The following is an 18,150-nucleotide window of genomic DNA, read 5'->3' as shown; positions in this document are numbered from 1 at the left end:
ATGTGTAATGAATTCCTTTTCTAGGGGGTGAGACATTTTGTTCTGCTGGTAGTTTTACCTAGGTAAACACAGTCTAGACTTGCCATGATTAAAATTAAAAAGCGGTCAAGGCCTTAATTACTTTTTGACATAGTGGTAATTGGAAGCCTGAAATTAAATGAGAAAAAAGCTTTAGCATCTTTTGTTATACAAAACTGTGTTAAGATCTTTCCAATTAATATAGAGTTCAGGTTTCCCAATACTGTTACCCAGTTGGACAATAAATGTCGCAAGACTATCCCTTTGAAATGGGGCAAAGATTTTTCCTGGTACATTTATTTCGACCTAGATAACTTGGGAATGGGCCCAAATTGCTTATAAAGACACGATCTTTAATACTGAGGCTTGGTGTTTACTTCTGCTTCTAGTGCCACCTTTGTTGTTAATACCCTTAGTTCAAAAGCTTGCAAGAACCACCATCATCATGAATCGATTCATCGTTTCGCTGCTGCTTTGCGCCATTGCAGGTGAGTTAATTATTCAAGTAGGCCTGTTGGTGTCGTCTCATGATTTTGCGTCCATAAATCGTATCTCGGTTCTATATTACCGTCTGACGTATGGTGTCCTTGCTCACAGCTGCCTAACTGGTCCCTGAGCGCACGGACGACGACAAAAACCTTTCCTCCCATGTTCGCCTGCCGACACGACATAGCTCATGCACCTTACAGGTTACCTGCCATTCCAACCCTCATGGGTACTCTCCCGTGAACAAGACTAACAAATTACGTGTCTGTAAGACATTTAGAGAATGCATACCAACAAATCTGAGACTTCAATGCCGCGTCGAGCTGGTCACGGGACGAGAGCTTGCGCACATCGGGTACATCTAGAAAGCGGTTAATGAATTTTATTTATTTTTTTGGATGTGTGTTTTTATGAATGTGTACCTAAGCACGTAACAGCAAGATGAGAGTCAATACTCAGGACATGCTAGGGCCAACCTGAATGACTGTGACTTAAGATTTCGCTTGTTATATAGTGCATTTATCAGCCCTGTGCTCTCCAGTTATTGAAATAACCGTGAGTTTTAATACTACAGGCCATTAATATTTTAAAATTTTTCAATTTCGATTTTTTTTTTCGTTTTGGAAGACCCTTATATTTCGTTCAGTGCTACAAATCACGCTCTGACATCCATGCCATGGCGGGACATTTTAAATATCGCACCATGATTGTACGCGGCAGTAAATTCCCATTACAACATTCCCTCATCTCCCTGGCTGATATCACCCTGATGAAGCTAAGGATAATTTTCCTTTAAGCGTTTTCTGTTGCATTATTTTTTTGATACAAGTTCAAAATACCAATCCCCAGCCACATTGCTGTGAAAAATTCGAAAGCAGAGTTTGCAAATTATTAGTTGACCTTAACTCCCTAGGATGTGAGTGAAATTATATTTAAATCGGAGGATTTCGGACTGTTAGGTCTATGACGGCCGTTTGACTTGACTTCAGCCAGTCTTACTTACATAAGTATCTATGGTACAAATTCATACACTTTTAAATGACGTGTGATTATGTCTTTTAAAAAAATGTTGTGTAAAGACTCAGAAAATACTATGCCTATCCGCTGTCCACGCCTGGCATCCACGTTCACTGAAAAAGTTCCGTTGTTGGTTCACAAATCCATAATGTACAGGTTATACTGCTTGTACGTAAAGGGGACCAAACTGCTGAAAAAAAGACCGCACATTGGAGCGCCAGCGCAGTGCGTGGCTCAGACAAGCCAAAATATCGTTTTCTTTTGTTTTGGGTGTATTTGTTAATTTTAATGAAAGCCGATTTTTGATACAATAATTTAGCTGGAACCAAAAACCAATGCATCCACCTATCAACCCAGCCACCAACCCAACCACCCACTTACCCATTCTGGTTTTTATGTATATTTTTTATTGCATTTATTCATATTTTTTGCTGTATACTATTCAGGTTAGGGGTGTTAGTAATCAAACAAATGAAATGTTGGCCCAGTACAATTGTTTGGGACTTTCACCTCAGTTTTTTTTTTACTATCACTTATTCTTTATAACTTTTTCAAGATTTTTTTTTTTTTTTTGCGTTGGGGAGATGTTAATTATAAAGAACGGGTTTGCCCTTACCCAACGTATATTAATAAACACTGTGTGCTCAGTGCTTGTCCGAGAGCTTGCAAAAAAAACCTCACAAGCTTACTCGGGTGGAACTCGAACCCACGACCTCCTGCTTACTAGTGCAGACGTCTTACCCCAAAACAAAAGAAAACGATATTTTGGCTTGTCTGAGCCACGCACTGCGCTGGCGCTCCAATGTGCAATTTTTTTTTTCCCCCAAAAAAATACATCTTAAAAATCACTTATTCTGCTGCTTTCTTCACAGTACAACAAATCAATGGCCTCCTGGACCTGCACGCTAAAGAGGGAGGGATATTGTGAGTAAAGTTACCTTGTAGTCTGCTTGAAAAGAAAAATTTAAAAATCCACTTTTGCGACGCCATTGTACATTAACAAGGAAAAGTACACAACTCTGTTTTATTAAAGACCGTAGGGGCTTTGGAATCTGATGAGGACCCTAGAATATAGCACTTGGCAATTAGAGCGTCATTCTTACAAGATTCATGAATGTATGAAATACTGCTTTAAAAATCGTCCTAAGTATTTGCATATAAGGTTCACTGCCTCACTATTTCATATGTCATATATTTTATATGTTCACGGGGCAATATCCCTGTCGACTGCCATTCTGACTAAAATGGCCTTATTGTCGTTGGTTACCAGCAAGAAAAATGGAAAACACCTCACATGCGTTCACTCGTCAATATTTTTTTTCAATAATAACAAAAGCAACAGTTCTACAAGAATATGCAACCGAATCGTTTCTGACTATTTTGAAATTGATCAGTGAGTGACTTCGATATTTTGGGTAATTTGTCAGCCAGGAGGTATACACGGAAGAGCTTGCTCACACCCTTGACATCAACTTTGCTAATCTTGTCAAGAAATTTATCGTCACTGCTCCTTTTGGCAGTTTCATACTTTAAAAATGGTTTCTAACAAAATGATTTTCATACCCAAGCTTTCTCTGGAACATTTTGCTTCTATAATTAATTCAAAGAAGACACCTTTGACAATTGTGAGAGACGCAAGAATAGATTGGAAAAATCAGTCGATATTTAATAAACAGATTCAGGTTTTTTTGTGGCGTAAAATGAAATTCACTTCAACAGCTTAAAATGTAACAGTTCTCTGAACTGATTTTTCCATTAGCTTCACAACCCAACCACATTTGAAATATTAGCTTTTTTTATCTGAATGCATTTCGAAATTACCACGGCTCCTCATGAACCTATTGGGGTTTGCCTTATAAGACTTTGACGTGTTAGTTTCATGGCTGGTACTGCCTATTGCTATTTTGTCAACCGCATAATTCATTTTCTCTCAACAGTGCATAACGATCATGGTAAACACAACCTTTGATAATATAGAAGGTGACATAATGGCTATCTTGGACGTATTTCATGCTGGGTTCGCTATCCCCACTACTGCAATCCAATTCTTCAAATAAAATACAATCAGCTGTGCCATCCGCAACCCGACGTCTCCGACCAAGGTAGTAAAATCAAAGTCAAATTGAACTTCTGTTTCCAACCAGTGGTGTAGTGAAGAGAGGCAAGAGTCAACTGCTCCCTTCGGCAACGCTTGCTTCTGTCTTTCCTCTCTCAGAAGAACCCGGCTACTGTTTCTCACGAACTTTTTGTTGAGCAAAAGAAACAGAAGACGAATCGAATTTGCGCCCCTCCCTTTTTACACAAATGCTTTTCCGAAAGAAAAATAATTAATTATCTGAGAACGTGCAAACAAAGCACTACTTGTCCCAATATTGCCATAAAAACATATTCTTTCCAAAGATTGCAGAAACTGAAAACTGAAATCAAGAAAATTTGTGTTTTTCTTCCCGATTCATTTGTTCCCCTCTATTATTTGCGTATTTACTTCCTTTAATTTTTCAGGGAAGAGGGTAGGCCCCACCCTTCCATATATGTATGTCTCCGTCAACAATCAGTTAACGAGAGGCTAGAAGGGCCCTCTCGATTTCCCAGGCTCATTTGATAAGCGAAAGAGTAGATTGTGTTTTTCAAAGTGGGGCTGATGGTAAAACACAAAAGACCAAGTTATCTGCAAACAGCATCGACGTGCCATTTTTGTTTTCTCCCCACCTTTGCTGCAGATTTTCTGGATTCAAAGGAAGCCAACACATTCTTGTTCAAACAAGGAATCGGAAAGATATGCCTTATCGAAGAATGCTGCTTTGAGGGATGCACCAAGGAGGAAATTTATGAAGTCTGCTAAATTAATGAGACACCAATGCGGATTAAGCTGACTTCTTACCGTCGGCATATTCAACCTTACAAAATATATTGGTTCCCTCGTATATCGAGATATAATAAAAATAACAAGAAATTTTTATTTAAATGGCGCTTTCCATATAAAGAGTTATATCAAAGCGCTTTACAGAACGAAATACTATTACTACAAGAAGAACCCCCCCCCAAAAAAAGAAAAAGAAACTTAACCAAAAAGAAGAAATCTCCTGCTGGAATTCTCTCCAAACAAATTACTCATTGTAGAAAAACATATAAACAAACCAAACTAGAAAAATTCAAGACATTTTTTTCAAGAAAGTTAGCTTTCAAATGTTTTTGAAAGGTATCAAAAAAGGGTTCAGAACGCAAAGAGACTGGATGACAATTCCATAAGTGAGGAGCACTACTAGAAAAGGTTTTGTCACCATAAGCCTTCGTTTTGCTTCTCTTAACTTGCAGAACGTTTTGAGAGGTGGAGCTAAGGAATCTGGTTGGTACATAAGGAGAAATAAGGTCAGACAAGTATATACAAGATATAATTAGTGGTGGTTTTCGTCTTTGAAATAAATATCAAGTATTATGCCATTTGCTTCCTATTTAGATTCGTGAACATTCGAAATGGAGCTCCTAGTTTTTATCTATTTTTAGTTCCTATTGTTTTTGGAAGGGACTCAGTACCGAAGCCTCTAATGTATCAAAACAATCTGGATCTTGATTCGCACAACAAAAATACATCTGCAAAGTTTTGGTCCAACCAAATGAATCCAGCCCCCCCCCTGCGGGGACCGAAATAGAACCTCAGTGCTTAGAACATTCCTGTTGGGTACTTGAAGGTTGAAAGAGATTACTGCAAGACACAACAGCTTACCTTTCAAACTAATACAACTTTCCTATTAAAACAACTCTGTTTGCTTGATTGCTTATACGTTGACGGCTGCTCTGTAATTTGAGGGAAAGTGTTATGTAAGACTAAACATTTCAAAAACAAGAATGACCTCTCCCTGTAATGCAAAGATGTGAATTCTTGAACATGTGACAAAGCAGCAAACAATAGAAAAATACGTTTCCGTGCTACAACCGTGTTTATACATTATTCGCAGCTCTTCTTTTGAGAGAAATGCCTTAATTAAAATTAGCCAGACCAATAACAAAAGATCTATTTTAAAATTACCCCACCCTTTCGTTAATTCTTCATTTTCTCTCTATTTTATCTTTCCTAAGAAAAACTGTGATTTGAATCTGTATGAAAGATTAAAGTTCACTTGCAAACCAGTCAGTTTGTGAACTGTGATGTGGTGATTTTCAGAGACATTTAGTTTGGACAATGCTGGACTTCAAATTGATATGTAAGATTGTCTCTCCGCGACAAAGTTTAATTGCTTTGCTGAAGACTAGACAATCTATAGCCAAAGTTGTCAAAGCGTAATGATAAAAAGTAAAAAAGTCTCCTACAGTTTGTTATTGGTCTAGTTAATAATAGGCTCACACATCTGGTTTTGAAATTGCAGCATATTGCCCTGAATCTTCACTCTTTGCAATGCCCGTGTCTTACAAAGAATAAAATACCTCCAAGACAAGACAAATGCACGACTTCAGTTCCTAACGTAAACCCCAACTTTCCCTTTGTGTCATATCGAGGCTCTGGATGTCTTTGACGGCAAAGCTTGCGTATAACAAACTTTAAACACAAATCACTGAGTGTAGGTTCTTCAAGCTGTCAGTGTTGACTTGTGAAAACATTTTCTCAAGGCCGTTCATACTTCACAATCCACTGAGTCTACTGTTGTCGTATAACTTTCTACACACACCTGATAGTTAGGCATACCATGGAAAAATACTTCTGGGTCAGCACCGTGCTTGGGAATAGGTCTCTCAGTTCGCCAACATGGGTTCAACCGCTTCTGCTCCATCGTGGGTTCGTACTCCCGCCCTCTGCCGGTACTGACACCATCATTGGCATGACTTCAGACTAGACAAGGAGTTAACATGGGCGATTCACAATGCACTGTACTACCAAGAGCTCTTCTTTGCAGTGCAAAACGGAATTGATCGACAAAAATCTCTTCCCAAACTGGTAGTTACATAATACCAATACGAAAACATCAAATGACGCAAATGTATGTTATAAAATAGATTGGATTCATTCATTTCCCTCCTGAACTTACAAAATATTAACAGAATCGGTTTACCGCCTGGCCCGCAGCACACCACTTGCAGCAGTTTCAGCCCCGACGAATGGGGACAGTAACAACGGGGCAGATACAGTTCATACGAGGCCACACTTCTTTATTCACAAAATAAAAAAAATTCCAGAGACTGTGAATAACTGATTAATTCAAGATTCGAAATGAACAATCATAAAAACTTACTAATGTTCAGTGCGACAATGTGATTAGCGATCAGTAAGGTGATTCATATCTCGATTATTTACATTACTAAGCCAAACTCACACTTGAGTAGAGTGCGTCTTCCCACCTGGTGGTTAACCTTAGCAGACAAGTATTCCTGACAAAATGGTTGTGTGTAAGCGTTATTGACTCCGAAGGAAGTGAAACACAGAAACAGAGTTGCCAGTCCACTCGGTTGGCCACCACCATGCCGAGTTTTATTTCCAATCCTTTCCTCAACAAGCACAACATTTTAATGCCTTAATAAGCAGAAACAGTGAACAAGGTCAACTAACTGCATGCAGTTTGGTTGTAACTCAATAACCCAATGCACATATAATAAGCATCAAACTGTTACAACTCTTAACAAGGTTAAAGGTCATTTTGATCATTAGAATAAGTGATTAAGTGTAAATCAATGCCTACAGGCCCAATCCTGGGGTATCCTAGTGGCAGGAATGCCACCAGCCCGAGCGGGACCGCAAGGGCCCTTTCCCCGTTAGGAGGTTAAAGGTCACTACCAATATCAATTAAGTAATCACAGGTAAATCAATGCCAAAAGACCCCTCCTGGAGTTTCCTAGTGGCAGGAGTGCCACCAGCCCGAGTGGGACCGCAAGGGCCCTTTCCCCGTTAAAAGGTTAAAGGTCACTGCCCTACTCAAATAAGTAATCACAGGTAAATCAATGCCAACAAAACCCGTCCTGGGGTTTTCAAGTGGCAGGAGTGCCACCAGCCCGAGCGGGACCGCAAGGGCCCTTTCCCCCTGATCATTTTCCAGTCCTGGGAGGTGTCCCAAGGCCATAATTTCTTCCTTTTATTTACTATTTGGAATTTTTCCACCAAACAAGTTCCTATTTCAGGAACTTGCCCCACCCCACACCCCCCTTTTTCCTCATCGATTATTTGTTTCATATGAGTGTGCGCGGCACTATGGATTCTCAAGGCTTTGAGGGATAAAGGAGGGCCTCGCCAAACAGCACAAAAAAGGCTATGGCATTGAACACGTTCTCTTGGAAAAGCAAGTTGCCCGCCGACGACAGATGAATGCCGTCACGGTAGTACAGAGTGTGCTGAGACGGCTTAATGTTGTGTGAATGGACAATTGCATGAGCGTTACCTATATTTTTGCATACTTTGTGACCATGCTTGCTTAGATTCTTCACACACTTTTTTCCCCTGCCCCACTTTTGTTCCCCATAATAGAACAATCTAGGTAGGATGTCCGACCAGATGATTGTCGCGTTAGGCAACAGACTGCGGGTTTTCTGGAGGCCCTCCTCAATTTTTTCCCGGATTTCGTTTATTGGTGAGGAGAACAGATCATTTGTGCCTAGATGAATGACGAGGGCGTGAGGTGCAGGCCCAGATTTTAATAACCTATTGAGAGTGGGGATTAACTCTGCCAAACGAGCTCCTCGGATGCCGAACCATTGGATGTGGTGTGATGGAGAGCCCCTGGACACGGCCTTCCCTGCCCAGTACACTATGCTGTCACCTATCACCCAAGTCCTTACCACCCCTGTATTGGATAAATAAAAGAAACACAACCAGCAACCAGTATGGTAGTTGTAATTAATAGGGAGAGCCCTACTTTTGGCATATCACGGATATGGATCAAACTTTATCTGGCCGAATGTAACTATTTACTGCTGCTGCTCTCCACCGGCCCGCAGATTGGATGTCAGGAATTGACATGCCCTCTAAGGCTGCCGAAGTGGCAGCCCCAATGCGGAAACTGTGGCCACTAAAACCACAAGTGGGCACTCCCAAGATTTCCAGACACTTTTTGAGCATGTGGCGAAATTGGTATGCCGTTAAGGGGGTGCCGTCTGCATGCACAAACAGGCAGTGGCCCAAGGGCGGGCGCAATGTTAAGTAGTGAGTTACCGAGCGCACTGGACAAATTTGCACGTTTGTGTGGGGGCAAAATTTTAATGTCACCGAGCTACCTTGTTGGTCAGTTTTCGAATACCTGAGTCTGACCAGCATCACCGGCTGGTCATGCCCCACAAACCACACATCGCCCGCTCCCAAGATCTGTGAGCAATCTGTCTGCATGCTAGCCGCAGTCAGTTCCCCCACTCGGAAAACCCAAAAAAGGCCAGCACAAATGCTGCGCGAAACAGGGAAGCCTCCAAATTCGATTTCGCAATTGACCCTGTGACATGACACATTTTTTCTAACAAATCTAGAGTGATGGGGCGTCTAGTGTCAGACTGTTGATTCCGCCTGCGGCAACCTTCTCTGAGTTTCTGTACTATAAAATTTTGGGAGGGATCTGCCCATCCCTTCAACTTGTGAACAAATGCCACTGCCGAAATATAAGAAGTAATTGTGGGTGGTGCCATTCCTTTTCAGGAAAGAAACGCAATGAAAGCAGCCACATGCTCACTTGGAGCAGGTCATGATGGTTGTAACCCAACTTCAAGGCAAAAGTGCTGAAACATGGTCACCCGTATATCGTAGCTCACCCAGGTGCTCCTAGATAGAGATGCCCCTAGGAGTTGCTCGGCCTCAGCATTCAAAGCTGCCAGAGAAAACTGGGTATTTCCAACCCTGCGTGAGCCGCAGAAGGGACCAGCTGTCTGAACCTTGCCATCTGTGAACGGGACAGTGCATCTGCGATGTTATTCTGAACGCCAGGAATGTGCTTAGCTTTGATGGTGACATTGTTCCACAGGCATACGAGAACAAAGTAGCGCAACAATTTCATTATTAAGGGGCATTTTGATGTTTGCTTATTGATTATGTCTACGACTGCCCTGTTGTCGGATCGAATCCAAATGCGCCTACCGGACAAGGACTTGCCCCAGAGAGTGATCGCTACCACTACCGGGAAGAATTCGAGCCACGCTATGGACCGTGCATTGCGGAGAATAGACTGGTGCCACTTATCCTGGAACCACTGACCAGCAAAATAGCCCCCAAAGCCAATACTTGCGCTTGCATCCGTGAATAGTTGTAAGTCCGAGTCCAATACCCAAAACTGATCTGGGATAATTGTTTTCCCATTGAAGCTTTCCAGGAATACCATCCACATGTTCAGGTCAGCCCTTGCTCCCTTCGCAAGCCAAATTTCGTGCCATGGTTTCTGAATACCTTTCGTTAAGCCGATCAGGCGGCGTAGAAATGCACGACCGGGGGTCACCGCTCGACAAATGAATGACAGTGAGCCTATGAGAGATTGAAGCGTTTTCAAAGTGACTTTTTCCCCATGGAGTACACTAGTGATCTTCCCAGAGATGGCTATAATTTTGTCATTTGGGACTGATACGGTTTGAGTAATTGAATTTATCTCCAGCTCAAGGAATGTCAAACATGTGGTTGGCCCAATTGTTTTCTCTTCTGCAAGTGGGACACCCAAATTCTTACACACTGCTCTGAAACAATCCAGGACTTTTTTACATGACCCACCGACTGAATTAGCCCCCCCCCCACAAACAGAAAATCATCTGCATAATGGCAAATGTTATCAGAGCCTGTTTTCGCACCGCCCATTCCAAAAAGGTGGAGAAATTCTCAAACATTGCAGGCGCACATGCCGTCTGCATTTGCAGGGCCTTGTCCACGTAATAATGGTCATCCATCTGAATACCCAAAAGACAAAAATCATCCGGATGTATGGGGAGTAGGCGGAAGGCTGATTTTATATCCGTCTTGGCCAGCAACGCCTCTTTTCCCGCACTGACTACGAGGCGGACAGCCTCATCAAAGTTAGTATAATGAACTCTGCATGCCTCTCTGTCAATACCATCATTTATGGAATTCTGCTCAGGGTATGACAAATTGTGAATCAGTCTGAATGTGCCTGGCACTGATTTGGGGATCAAACCTATTGGGGAAACTCTTAGGTTCGCAATTGGTAGCCTAGTAAATGGACCTGCCATCCTACCAAGTTCAACCTCTTCGGTTAGTTTCTTTAGTGCAATGTCCCGATTTTGCTTAACAGACTTTGGTTTGGGGGCTGAAGACCGTGCCCTGACTCCAGAGTAATTTAACTTGAAACCTTGAGTGAACCCGACCCGCAATATTTGTGCCTTATCTCCTGCTGGATATTGGTCAAGAAGGGGCAACAAAACCTGCACGTTTATCGGGGAGTGTGCAAGACAGCAAAGACATTGATTTCCCTTGGGGCATGGCTTCTTTGAACCGGAGGATTGACTAGCGGCGTTGCCCACCGGGCTTGTGTGGTCCTTTGCAAGCAGCTGCCCCGTGATCATTGGAGTAGCACCCTGCACATTTGTGTATGAATCTGCACTGAGCGTTCGAACATCCCTGCGTTCGGTTGAATGCAAAGCACAGACCGCTGGTACGATTGATGTTGAACATGTGGGAGTGGGCACTTTGTATGGATGTATGGAATTTTCCCCCCTTTTTTACTCCCGAGGCTGTGCTGAGACGCTCCAGCAATTGAGAGGTACATTGCCCACAATTCCCCATCAATTAGAGCCCAAGATCTATGGGGATGAAGGTGCTGACGTAGACGGAACTGCCTGTCATATTTCAGCCAACCCCGCCCGGGCATACGTGCTGCCGCCATTCTAATGTTGTGCATGTACTTGAGTAGTTCCAATGCCCTCCCCGGATGAGCACTAACAAAGATGGAGGAGTACACTAGAAATGCGTCTGTCCAGCCTAATATGGAAGTGATTTGTGGCCTTTTCTTCCCATCTTGTAACCACAAATGCCCCGAGTTATCCAGGCTTAGAGTGTAACTGGATAGGGAAGGGGGGATATGACGCTCCAGCAATAGATCTAATTCAATGAACTCACTTTTGACTATTTTTTCTCTGATGTTGGAAGGCACTGTGGCTCCCAGGGGATCGCAAAAAGAAACCAGAGGGCCCTCACATGCCCCAGACCCTAGTGAGACATTGGGGCTACCCAAGCACATCCCTACTAGGCTGTTGTTATCTGTGCTGCCCGACCTTCCGCTGCCCTCTGCCTGTGTTCCGTAGACCCCGCTGCCTGGGTTGCAAAGCCACTCGGCTGGCATGGCAGCGAGCTGACATCGGGTGCGGCTGGGCCAGGGACTGTAGCCGTCGCTGGCACGGTCGAGGGGACACACACAACTGGGGGCGAAGTGTCAAGACCGCCCGTATTAGCGCTCGCGATACCGCCCGCCGTGGAGGATGCTGGCATCGGATTCAAAGGTCCAACTGTTGCAGTATCTGTCAAACTCGCCGTCAAAGTCGATCCAGTCGAAGGTTGCAGTTGCTGAACGCAAGCGTTTCCAGAGCATGAGACCGGCGGCTGTTGTCTCACCGAAGGAGGGCGCTATGCAACCCCGCTGCTGTCCGCAAGAACTTGAGGGCCGAGAAGTGTCTGAATTGCACGCGCCTGAGCGCGAGTGTGTCGCGGAGCTGCCGAGCTACCAGCCCCACACATGACGGAAATTTACGTCGTTGACGGTCTCCTGGAGGCCTCTGGCGCTCTCCGCTTCTTCCCTCTCCCTCGCGGCATCCTAAGAAACGACTAGCCGTCACTAGGCTCAGGAACAGCAGATTTATTACGACTTTCCAGCGAGTAACCGTAAGCTCTTTTTTCTACGTGCGGCAATGGTGGTGCACCCGAAGGAAAGGTGACATTTTTGCGCGCAAACTGGCCTGCGCAGGAAACATTCATGTGCATAATGCAACCCTTGATTGGTTAATTGTGCGTGCAGCGCGCCGGTCTGATTCATTCACCATACTCACTCCCCCTATATTACAGGGACTGCTAGGCTAAACCAGTACATTGGAATAATTAAAAAACCCTGACATAGCTAGTAGCAGGGAACCAACGATGATAAACTTAAAAACCGAAAAACTGGTATAGATGCTGCATTTGCGTAATACAATACTTTAGGGTTTGAGTGGTACTGTTTTTACAAACCAACGGTATATCTTGGAAAAAATTGTTTGAAGTTTTCTGGAAATATTTTTTTATAACTTATGAATTGCGATATTAGTTGACTGAGAATAAATCTGCAGTTTAATACACTTCAACGTTATAATATTGTTCATGTGTTGAGTTACTAAGTATATAAGAAACTGAGTTTTTAACTTAAAAACTTAACCATAATACTTGGAACAATTATTATATAAACCCGAAAAACAGGTAACCCCAAGTTGCTCTGAACAGAATATCTGTGCCCTTTAATCATAGAATTTAGTAAAATTTACCCGATCACTTTTACTGGGTTATGAGGTAAAGTTACGTACCTGTTTTGGAAGTAAAATTTTACCACATTTTTCTGAACAAACTTACCCAACACCTGTTTTGTACTAAAGTTACTTTACTATTGGCAGATCCGTATGGCACATTGTAGTTGTGTAAAATTTCATACAACCTGTGTATTGTTATGCGTCTGTGAGCCAATCGGATTTACAGTCTCTATGTTATCTGGGTGTATGATGAAATGAAGGGCCTGTAGATTTCTTTGGAGTAAGAGATCAGACTTTTTTAACTGCCCATCACAAATATTGTGACGTCACGCCCCTTCGGCGGCGATGAGGGCACCCTCCTCATCAGAGCGTGGATGAGACGGCACGCACCGGAGGGTTCCTGATTGGCTAGAGACGAGATGACTCGGATGAAAATATAGCGTCCCCAAGAAAGTTCAATGGTCCCTGGTCTTTGTTGTGAAAAACACCCAACCTGACTGGCTCAACGCTATGAGATAACACGGACAATAATGACTTCGAAATAAAGGACCTCTGATACCTGTAATCTGTTTACAACTCGAAATTGGTTTCCTTTACACTTCTCAAGCCGAAAATGAAAGAGGGCGCTAATTATTAGTAACTTATGACAGGAGGACTTAGTGAGGTGACCAGTTTAGTTCACGCAAACTAACTTATAACGTGGACCGAATGATGGATCGTGGGAGGCGGTAAGGACCGCCACCCATTCAGGGAGCAGGGCCACTTTCGATCGCACGCAGCACAGCTCAAAACTCTGGACCCGTAGCCGCGGCGAAACAACGTCCAAGAAAGGGGCAGTGCGGTAAGTGGCACCACGTGCAAGCTCCTACATACAGAACTCTGAAACCAACTTGGTACAAACCACCAGTGGCCCCTAGCACCAACTTACAAGGTTTATGAAGCCTTACCACACGCCCATTCAGTTACTTACTCTGCCTTAACCACAGCTCTGGGTTTGTTATAACAGGAGCTGTCGCAACTACACCTGCGCGCACACTTCTTGTGACTAAGCAGTGACAAACATTCCCAAATAGCCTGCGAGCAAGGCGGAGCCTAAGCGCCGCGCCCACTTGACACTAGTCCTGGGCCAAGACGGCAGAACGCGATCGAGTACAGTATATTCCGCGGGTGCCGATTTCTATTGCGCCCTCTCTTGACTTCATTTCACCCATCGACAGCTCGCTCTACAGTCTTGAAAATCTTCTACAACCGAGGCCTGGCCTTCGTAAGAAAAATAGTTGTTTGATATAAATATTCACAATTGACCCTAGGATACCAAATTGGATATAAGACAGACCGTGGGAGCGTTGGAGCGGGTTCGCATCAATAACGTCAGCTAGTAATTTTTTCAGTTTTGTTGAAGGAAGTCTTTTACAGGCTTACGTCTTCGCTCCTTGTTCCGCGGCAATTATCAACGGTGACAGTACTGGTACTTGAACTTCAGTAGTACGTTTAGCGTCCCGTTATAGTGCTTGTACATGTACACATTATATCGCGTAATAGGCCGTGTGATCCATGTTCATCACATGCAGGTTCAACTGGAATTTCCTGGCCGATGATTGGTTCCTCCGAAAATCCGGAGGAAAACTGAAAAAAAAAGTTTAACAGTTTGTAGGAGATTTCCAAGACGACATGTAGCCCACACAATCCAAACAACCAGGACAAGTATTTCTCAGATTAAACTTCACACTTTAATTCAACCTTGATTTCCTCTGGCAACAGTAAATCACTTATAATTATGCAGATTTGGAATTAACACTTGTAAATGTATAACAATACAAAGCAAAGGTCAAACAGTAGTAAAACCGATGACAATGATAACAATGACAACAAGATAACAATGAGCGCTCGATACACACACACAAGATATAGAATATGTAGATCTACACAGTTTTCACCAAGATCTTGGATTTCAACCACAAATGGTCAGTTCTCTTAAATTTCAAAAGGATCCTGGCTGGTCCAACACCAGCACTGCAACTGTTCAGTTCCCTGATCAGGTAGGGCCAGTATGCAGAGCACAGATGTCTGAAGCCTACGTTCAGAGTTGAAGATGCAATAGACGTCTTTGGAGGAAGAAGTCCACACTGGGCTGATCACGGAACTCTCCAATCAGGTCAAAAACTCCCGAGTGCACAATCCCACGGTACTGTCTGGCACACCTGGGCTCAGGAAGAGGAGCTGAATGTGGGAGTTGTCCAATACTTCTCTCGGGTCAGCGCACTGGGCCTGAGAGTAAACAAATTTGAACCTAATATACATGTAACATTTATACATGTAACATTTTCTGGTGGCTCAATTACATATCCTGTCACATGCAACATGTGAAGCTTGTTCACAAACACTAGACACTTCTAGATTCCACTGGTAATCATATTTACTTTAATAGTAAATCAGCTTGGGAATTATTACCTCTTGGCATTTTCCACAAATTTCCAAAGAGATATGTTCCTCACAACATTCTTAATTTGAGAAACAAGTATTACGTTATGCAAATTATAGATCTTGCCGGTATGGTATCCCTTTAATGCACAATATTCACCCATGAGTTACGTATGTCCCCATGTATATGCAAAATATCCCCCACAAACATTATTGGTTTTCTCATCCAGATAGTTAAGTCCCATAAGTAGGCTTACAAATATTAAATTCCCCCCTGTTACAGACCTATATTGTTCGCAAATATGATGGTTTTACTTTCAGATTTCAATTACAGGCTTATTGACAAAATCCCCCTAGGTTGAGTAATGTATGCATAGCACTGAACTGTTATGGTACAAGCACATGGCTCCCAAACGACTATTTTTCTATCATCAAAGTTTGGCCTTACCTGAGAGCCAGTAGCTACTCGCAGTATCCCTGGAAGCAATGATTATTAAACTCAGGAATGCGTAATATAGGAAGTGATTTTGGCCATTAAATTACAATTTTAGGCCCCTTTTGTTTTCCTGCCGGTCGCTTTCCGAAGGAAAAAGATGGCTGCATCCATGAGCTTTTTCTGCCTCTCTCTCAGTGGTCGCTTGAGGGCGCTATGTATATTTTGGGCTGGGCTACACCCTCCCCTTCTAGACATGCTGGATCGTCCCGATCCTGTCCCTTCTCCCAGTTCCAAAAATAGTGTCATAAAGTGTTGGGACTAGATTCCCAAAGGTAGAAGATGTCACTACATAAGTTCGGGTAGGTTGACCCAGTGTATCATATGTGAACCTCTGTGGTGGTTTTCGCTCTCTAGATGGACGTGCACTTTCCATATTCTCACGACTCAAAGGATGTGTATCTGTGTTAGGGCTAGGCCCTGATACAACAGGCATATTGCCAACATCATTTTCGGTTGAGCCACTCTCTGTGTTTGAGCAAAGAGAGCCATCCGCATTAGAGGCCACACCAGAGCCAACCACAGGTCTGAGAGAACAAAGATCATGCTCAGCAGGTTGAGCTGAGGCATCTGGTTTTGCACTACCATCGTCTGAGATGTCATCTTTGTTAGACAAGCTTTCCTCTACCACAGGACCTAACTGTTCTGACTCCTGACGTTGACCATCAGATGACAGCTCATTCTCCTGTGTAGCCTCCTTGTGGACTTCATCACAAGGGTTTTTGTTCAGGGTTTTGACATAGGACTCGTTCCAGGGAACGTGTCTGAAGGAACAACATTAACACATGGTTTGTCTCCACTCTCCTGGTCACGGGAATCCCCAGACTGCTCGACAAACTCTTGGTCAGATTCACCCTGCTGTTCACTTGGCTCTGCCTCAGACTCCGAGGACTCTCTCACTAGCGGAGCACTACAGGGTTGATCATCTGGTGATGGCAAGGCAGATCCCATCAAGTCACATGCATTCTCATTAAGGTCCAAAGAAAAGGTTTGAGGAACAAACTCCTCAGCATACGGACTCAGAGCTGAATCAGAAGTAGTCTCCTGGGTGCCTTGCTCTCTGGGTGTGTCTGGTTCAAAACCTATCAGATCTTCTCCCAAGTTGGTAAGTGGCTGAGGCTGGTGAACAATTGTGGTTGCCTCATCCTCCTTTGGCCAAACAGTAATTACTTCAGGCTCGTCAGACTCAGAGTCAGACGGGTCGGCCTCCTTGGAAGAAATCAGAGATGGCTCATTCATTCCCAACTGCCGTGTGCGTGGCCGGTCTGCCTTCCTTGGAACAGGGGTGGGACTCATCTCTCCCGTAAGCAGGCCAATAGGAAGAATCATGTTTCTGTGGATTGTCTTGATTGGTCCAGAACCAATCTCTGGTTTAAGCTGATAGACTGGGATACTGTCATTGTGACGACCAACAACAACATAAACCTGCTTACCCCATTTGTCAGCAAGCTTGTGAGTGCCCTTAAGGCCAACATTCCGTATGAGAGCTCTATCTCCCTTGTGGAGCTCATTACCTCTCACTTTTGCATCATATCGACGCTTGTTGGCTGCTGCTGTCTTAGCAGACTCCTCGGATACTAGTCTATAGGCACTCTCCAAATTTTGTCGCAACTGTTGTACATACTTGGAGTGATCGCTATTAGCAACACCATCAGGGGATGTGCCAAAACAAAGGTCTATGGGGAGGCGAGCCTCCCTGCCAAACATAATGTAGTACGGGGAAAATCCTGTACTATCATTGCGGGTACAGTTATAGGCATGTACCAGAGAGCTTACATACCTACTCCAGTTTGGCTTGTCCTCAGTTGGCAGAGTACCCAACATGCTAAGTAAGGTACGGTTAAATCTTTCTGGCTGGGGGTCCCCTTGCGGGTGGTAAGGTGTCGTTCTTGATTTCTGCACACCAAGGAGGCTTGTGAGCTCTTTAATGAGTCTATTATCGAACTCACGTCCCTGGTCTGAATGAAGTCGTGTTGGCAGGCCATAATGTAGGAAGTACTTCTCCCACAGCAATTTTGCCACAGTTCGGGAAGACTTATCCCGAGTTGGGAATGCTTGCGCATAGCGCGAAAAGTGGTCAGTTATGACCAGGATGTATTCAGCTCCACTGCGATCCTTCTCAAGCTTGAGGAAATCCAAACACACCAACTCTAACGGGTAAGTAGTTGAGATATTCACAAGAGGAGCTGAAACCTTGGGAGCAGTTTTGTGCGCTACACACCTGGCACAACACCGAATCCACTCCTCTATGTGGGATGCCATCCTGGGCCAATAGAATCTGGGTCTTGCCAGAGCAACTGCTCTCTCCATCCCCAAGTGACCTA

The 18,150-nt window shown here is 43.7% G+C and overlaps 1 protein-coding gene and 1 long non-coding RNA gene across 4 annotated transcripts; one reads left to right on the top strand and one right to left on the bottom strand.

Annotated features, from left to right (window-relative positions):
• The first annotated feature begins 311 nt into the window (after positions 1 to 311).
• On the top strand, positions 312 to 5,649 carry LOC110990985 (insulin-like peptide 02). Of its 3 annotated transcripts, none has more exons than XM_087142188.1 (4): positions 313 to 506; positions 2,394 to 2,446; positions 3,539 to 3,623; positions 4,242 to 5,649. In XM_087142188.1, exons 1-4 carry the CDS (start codon positions 464 to 466, stop codon positions 4,361 to 4,363), a joined length of 303 nt encoding a protein of 100 aa, XP_086998314.1. In that variant the 5' UTR covers positions 313 to 463; the 3' UTR covers positions 4,364 to 5,649. The 3 variants fall into 3 exon arrangements, 2 of the variants coding, with proteins under 2 accessions (XP_086998315.1, XP_086998314.1); XR_015426681.1 differs by having other exon boundaries at positions 327 to 506; positions 2,394 to 2,445; positions 3,459 to 3,623; XM_087142189.1 differs by lacking the exon at positions 3,539 to 3,623 and having other exon boundaries at positions 312 to 506; positions 2,394 to 2,445.
• Positions 5,650 to 14,619: 8,970 nt separating this feature from the next.
• On the bottom strand, positions 14,620 to 16,543 carry LOC147797761 (uncharacterized). The gene is made up of 2 exons (XR_015426690.1): positions 15,782 to 16,543; positions 14,620 to 15,180 (listed from the first exon to the last, which is right to left on the bottom strand). It is a non-coding gene; the product is annotated as an uncharacterized LOC147797761 (long non-coding RNA).
• Positions 16,544 to 18,150: the final 1,607 nt, after the last annotated feature.

This window comes from Acanthaster planci, linkage group LG10 (genome assembly GCF_054643075.1).
Source record: "Acanthaster planci isolate LZ-2023a linkage group LG10, COTS_SCS, whole genome shotgun sequence".
Classification (NCBI taxonomy): Eukaryota; Metazoa; Echinodermata; class Asteroidea; order Valvatida; family Acanthasteridae; genus Acanthaster; species Acanthaster planci.
Note: the sequence above shows the minus strand (reverse complement) of the source record. Positions and strands in the feature narration are given on the sequence as shown.

Bases quoted from the DNA above. Each gene is read 5' to 3' on its own strand.
- LOC110990985 (XM_087142188.1), top strand. From the start codon at position 464: ATGAATCGATTCATCGTTTCGCTGCTGCTTTGCGCCATTGCAG. The intron at 507-2,393 runs GTGAGTTAATTA...CTTTCTTCACAG, and splicing joins GCTGCTTTGCGCCATTGCAG to TACAACAAATCAATGGCCTC. The intron at 2,447-3,538 runs TGAGTAAAGTTA...ATTTCATGCTGG, and splicing joins CTAAAGAGGGAGGGATATTG to GTTCGCTATCCCCACTACTG.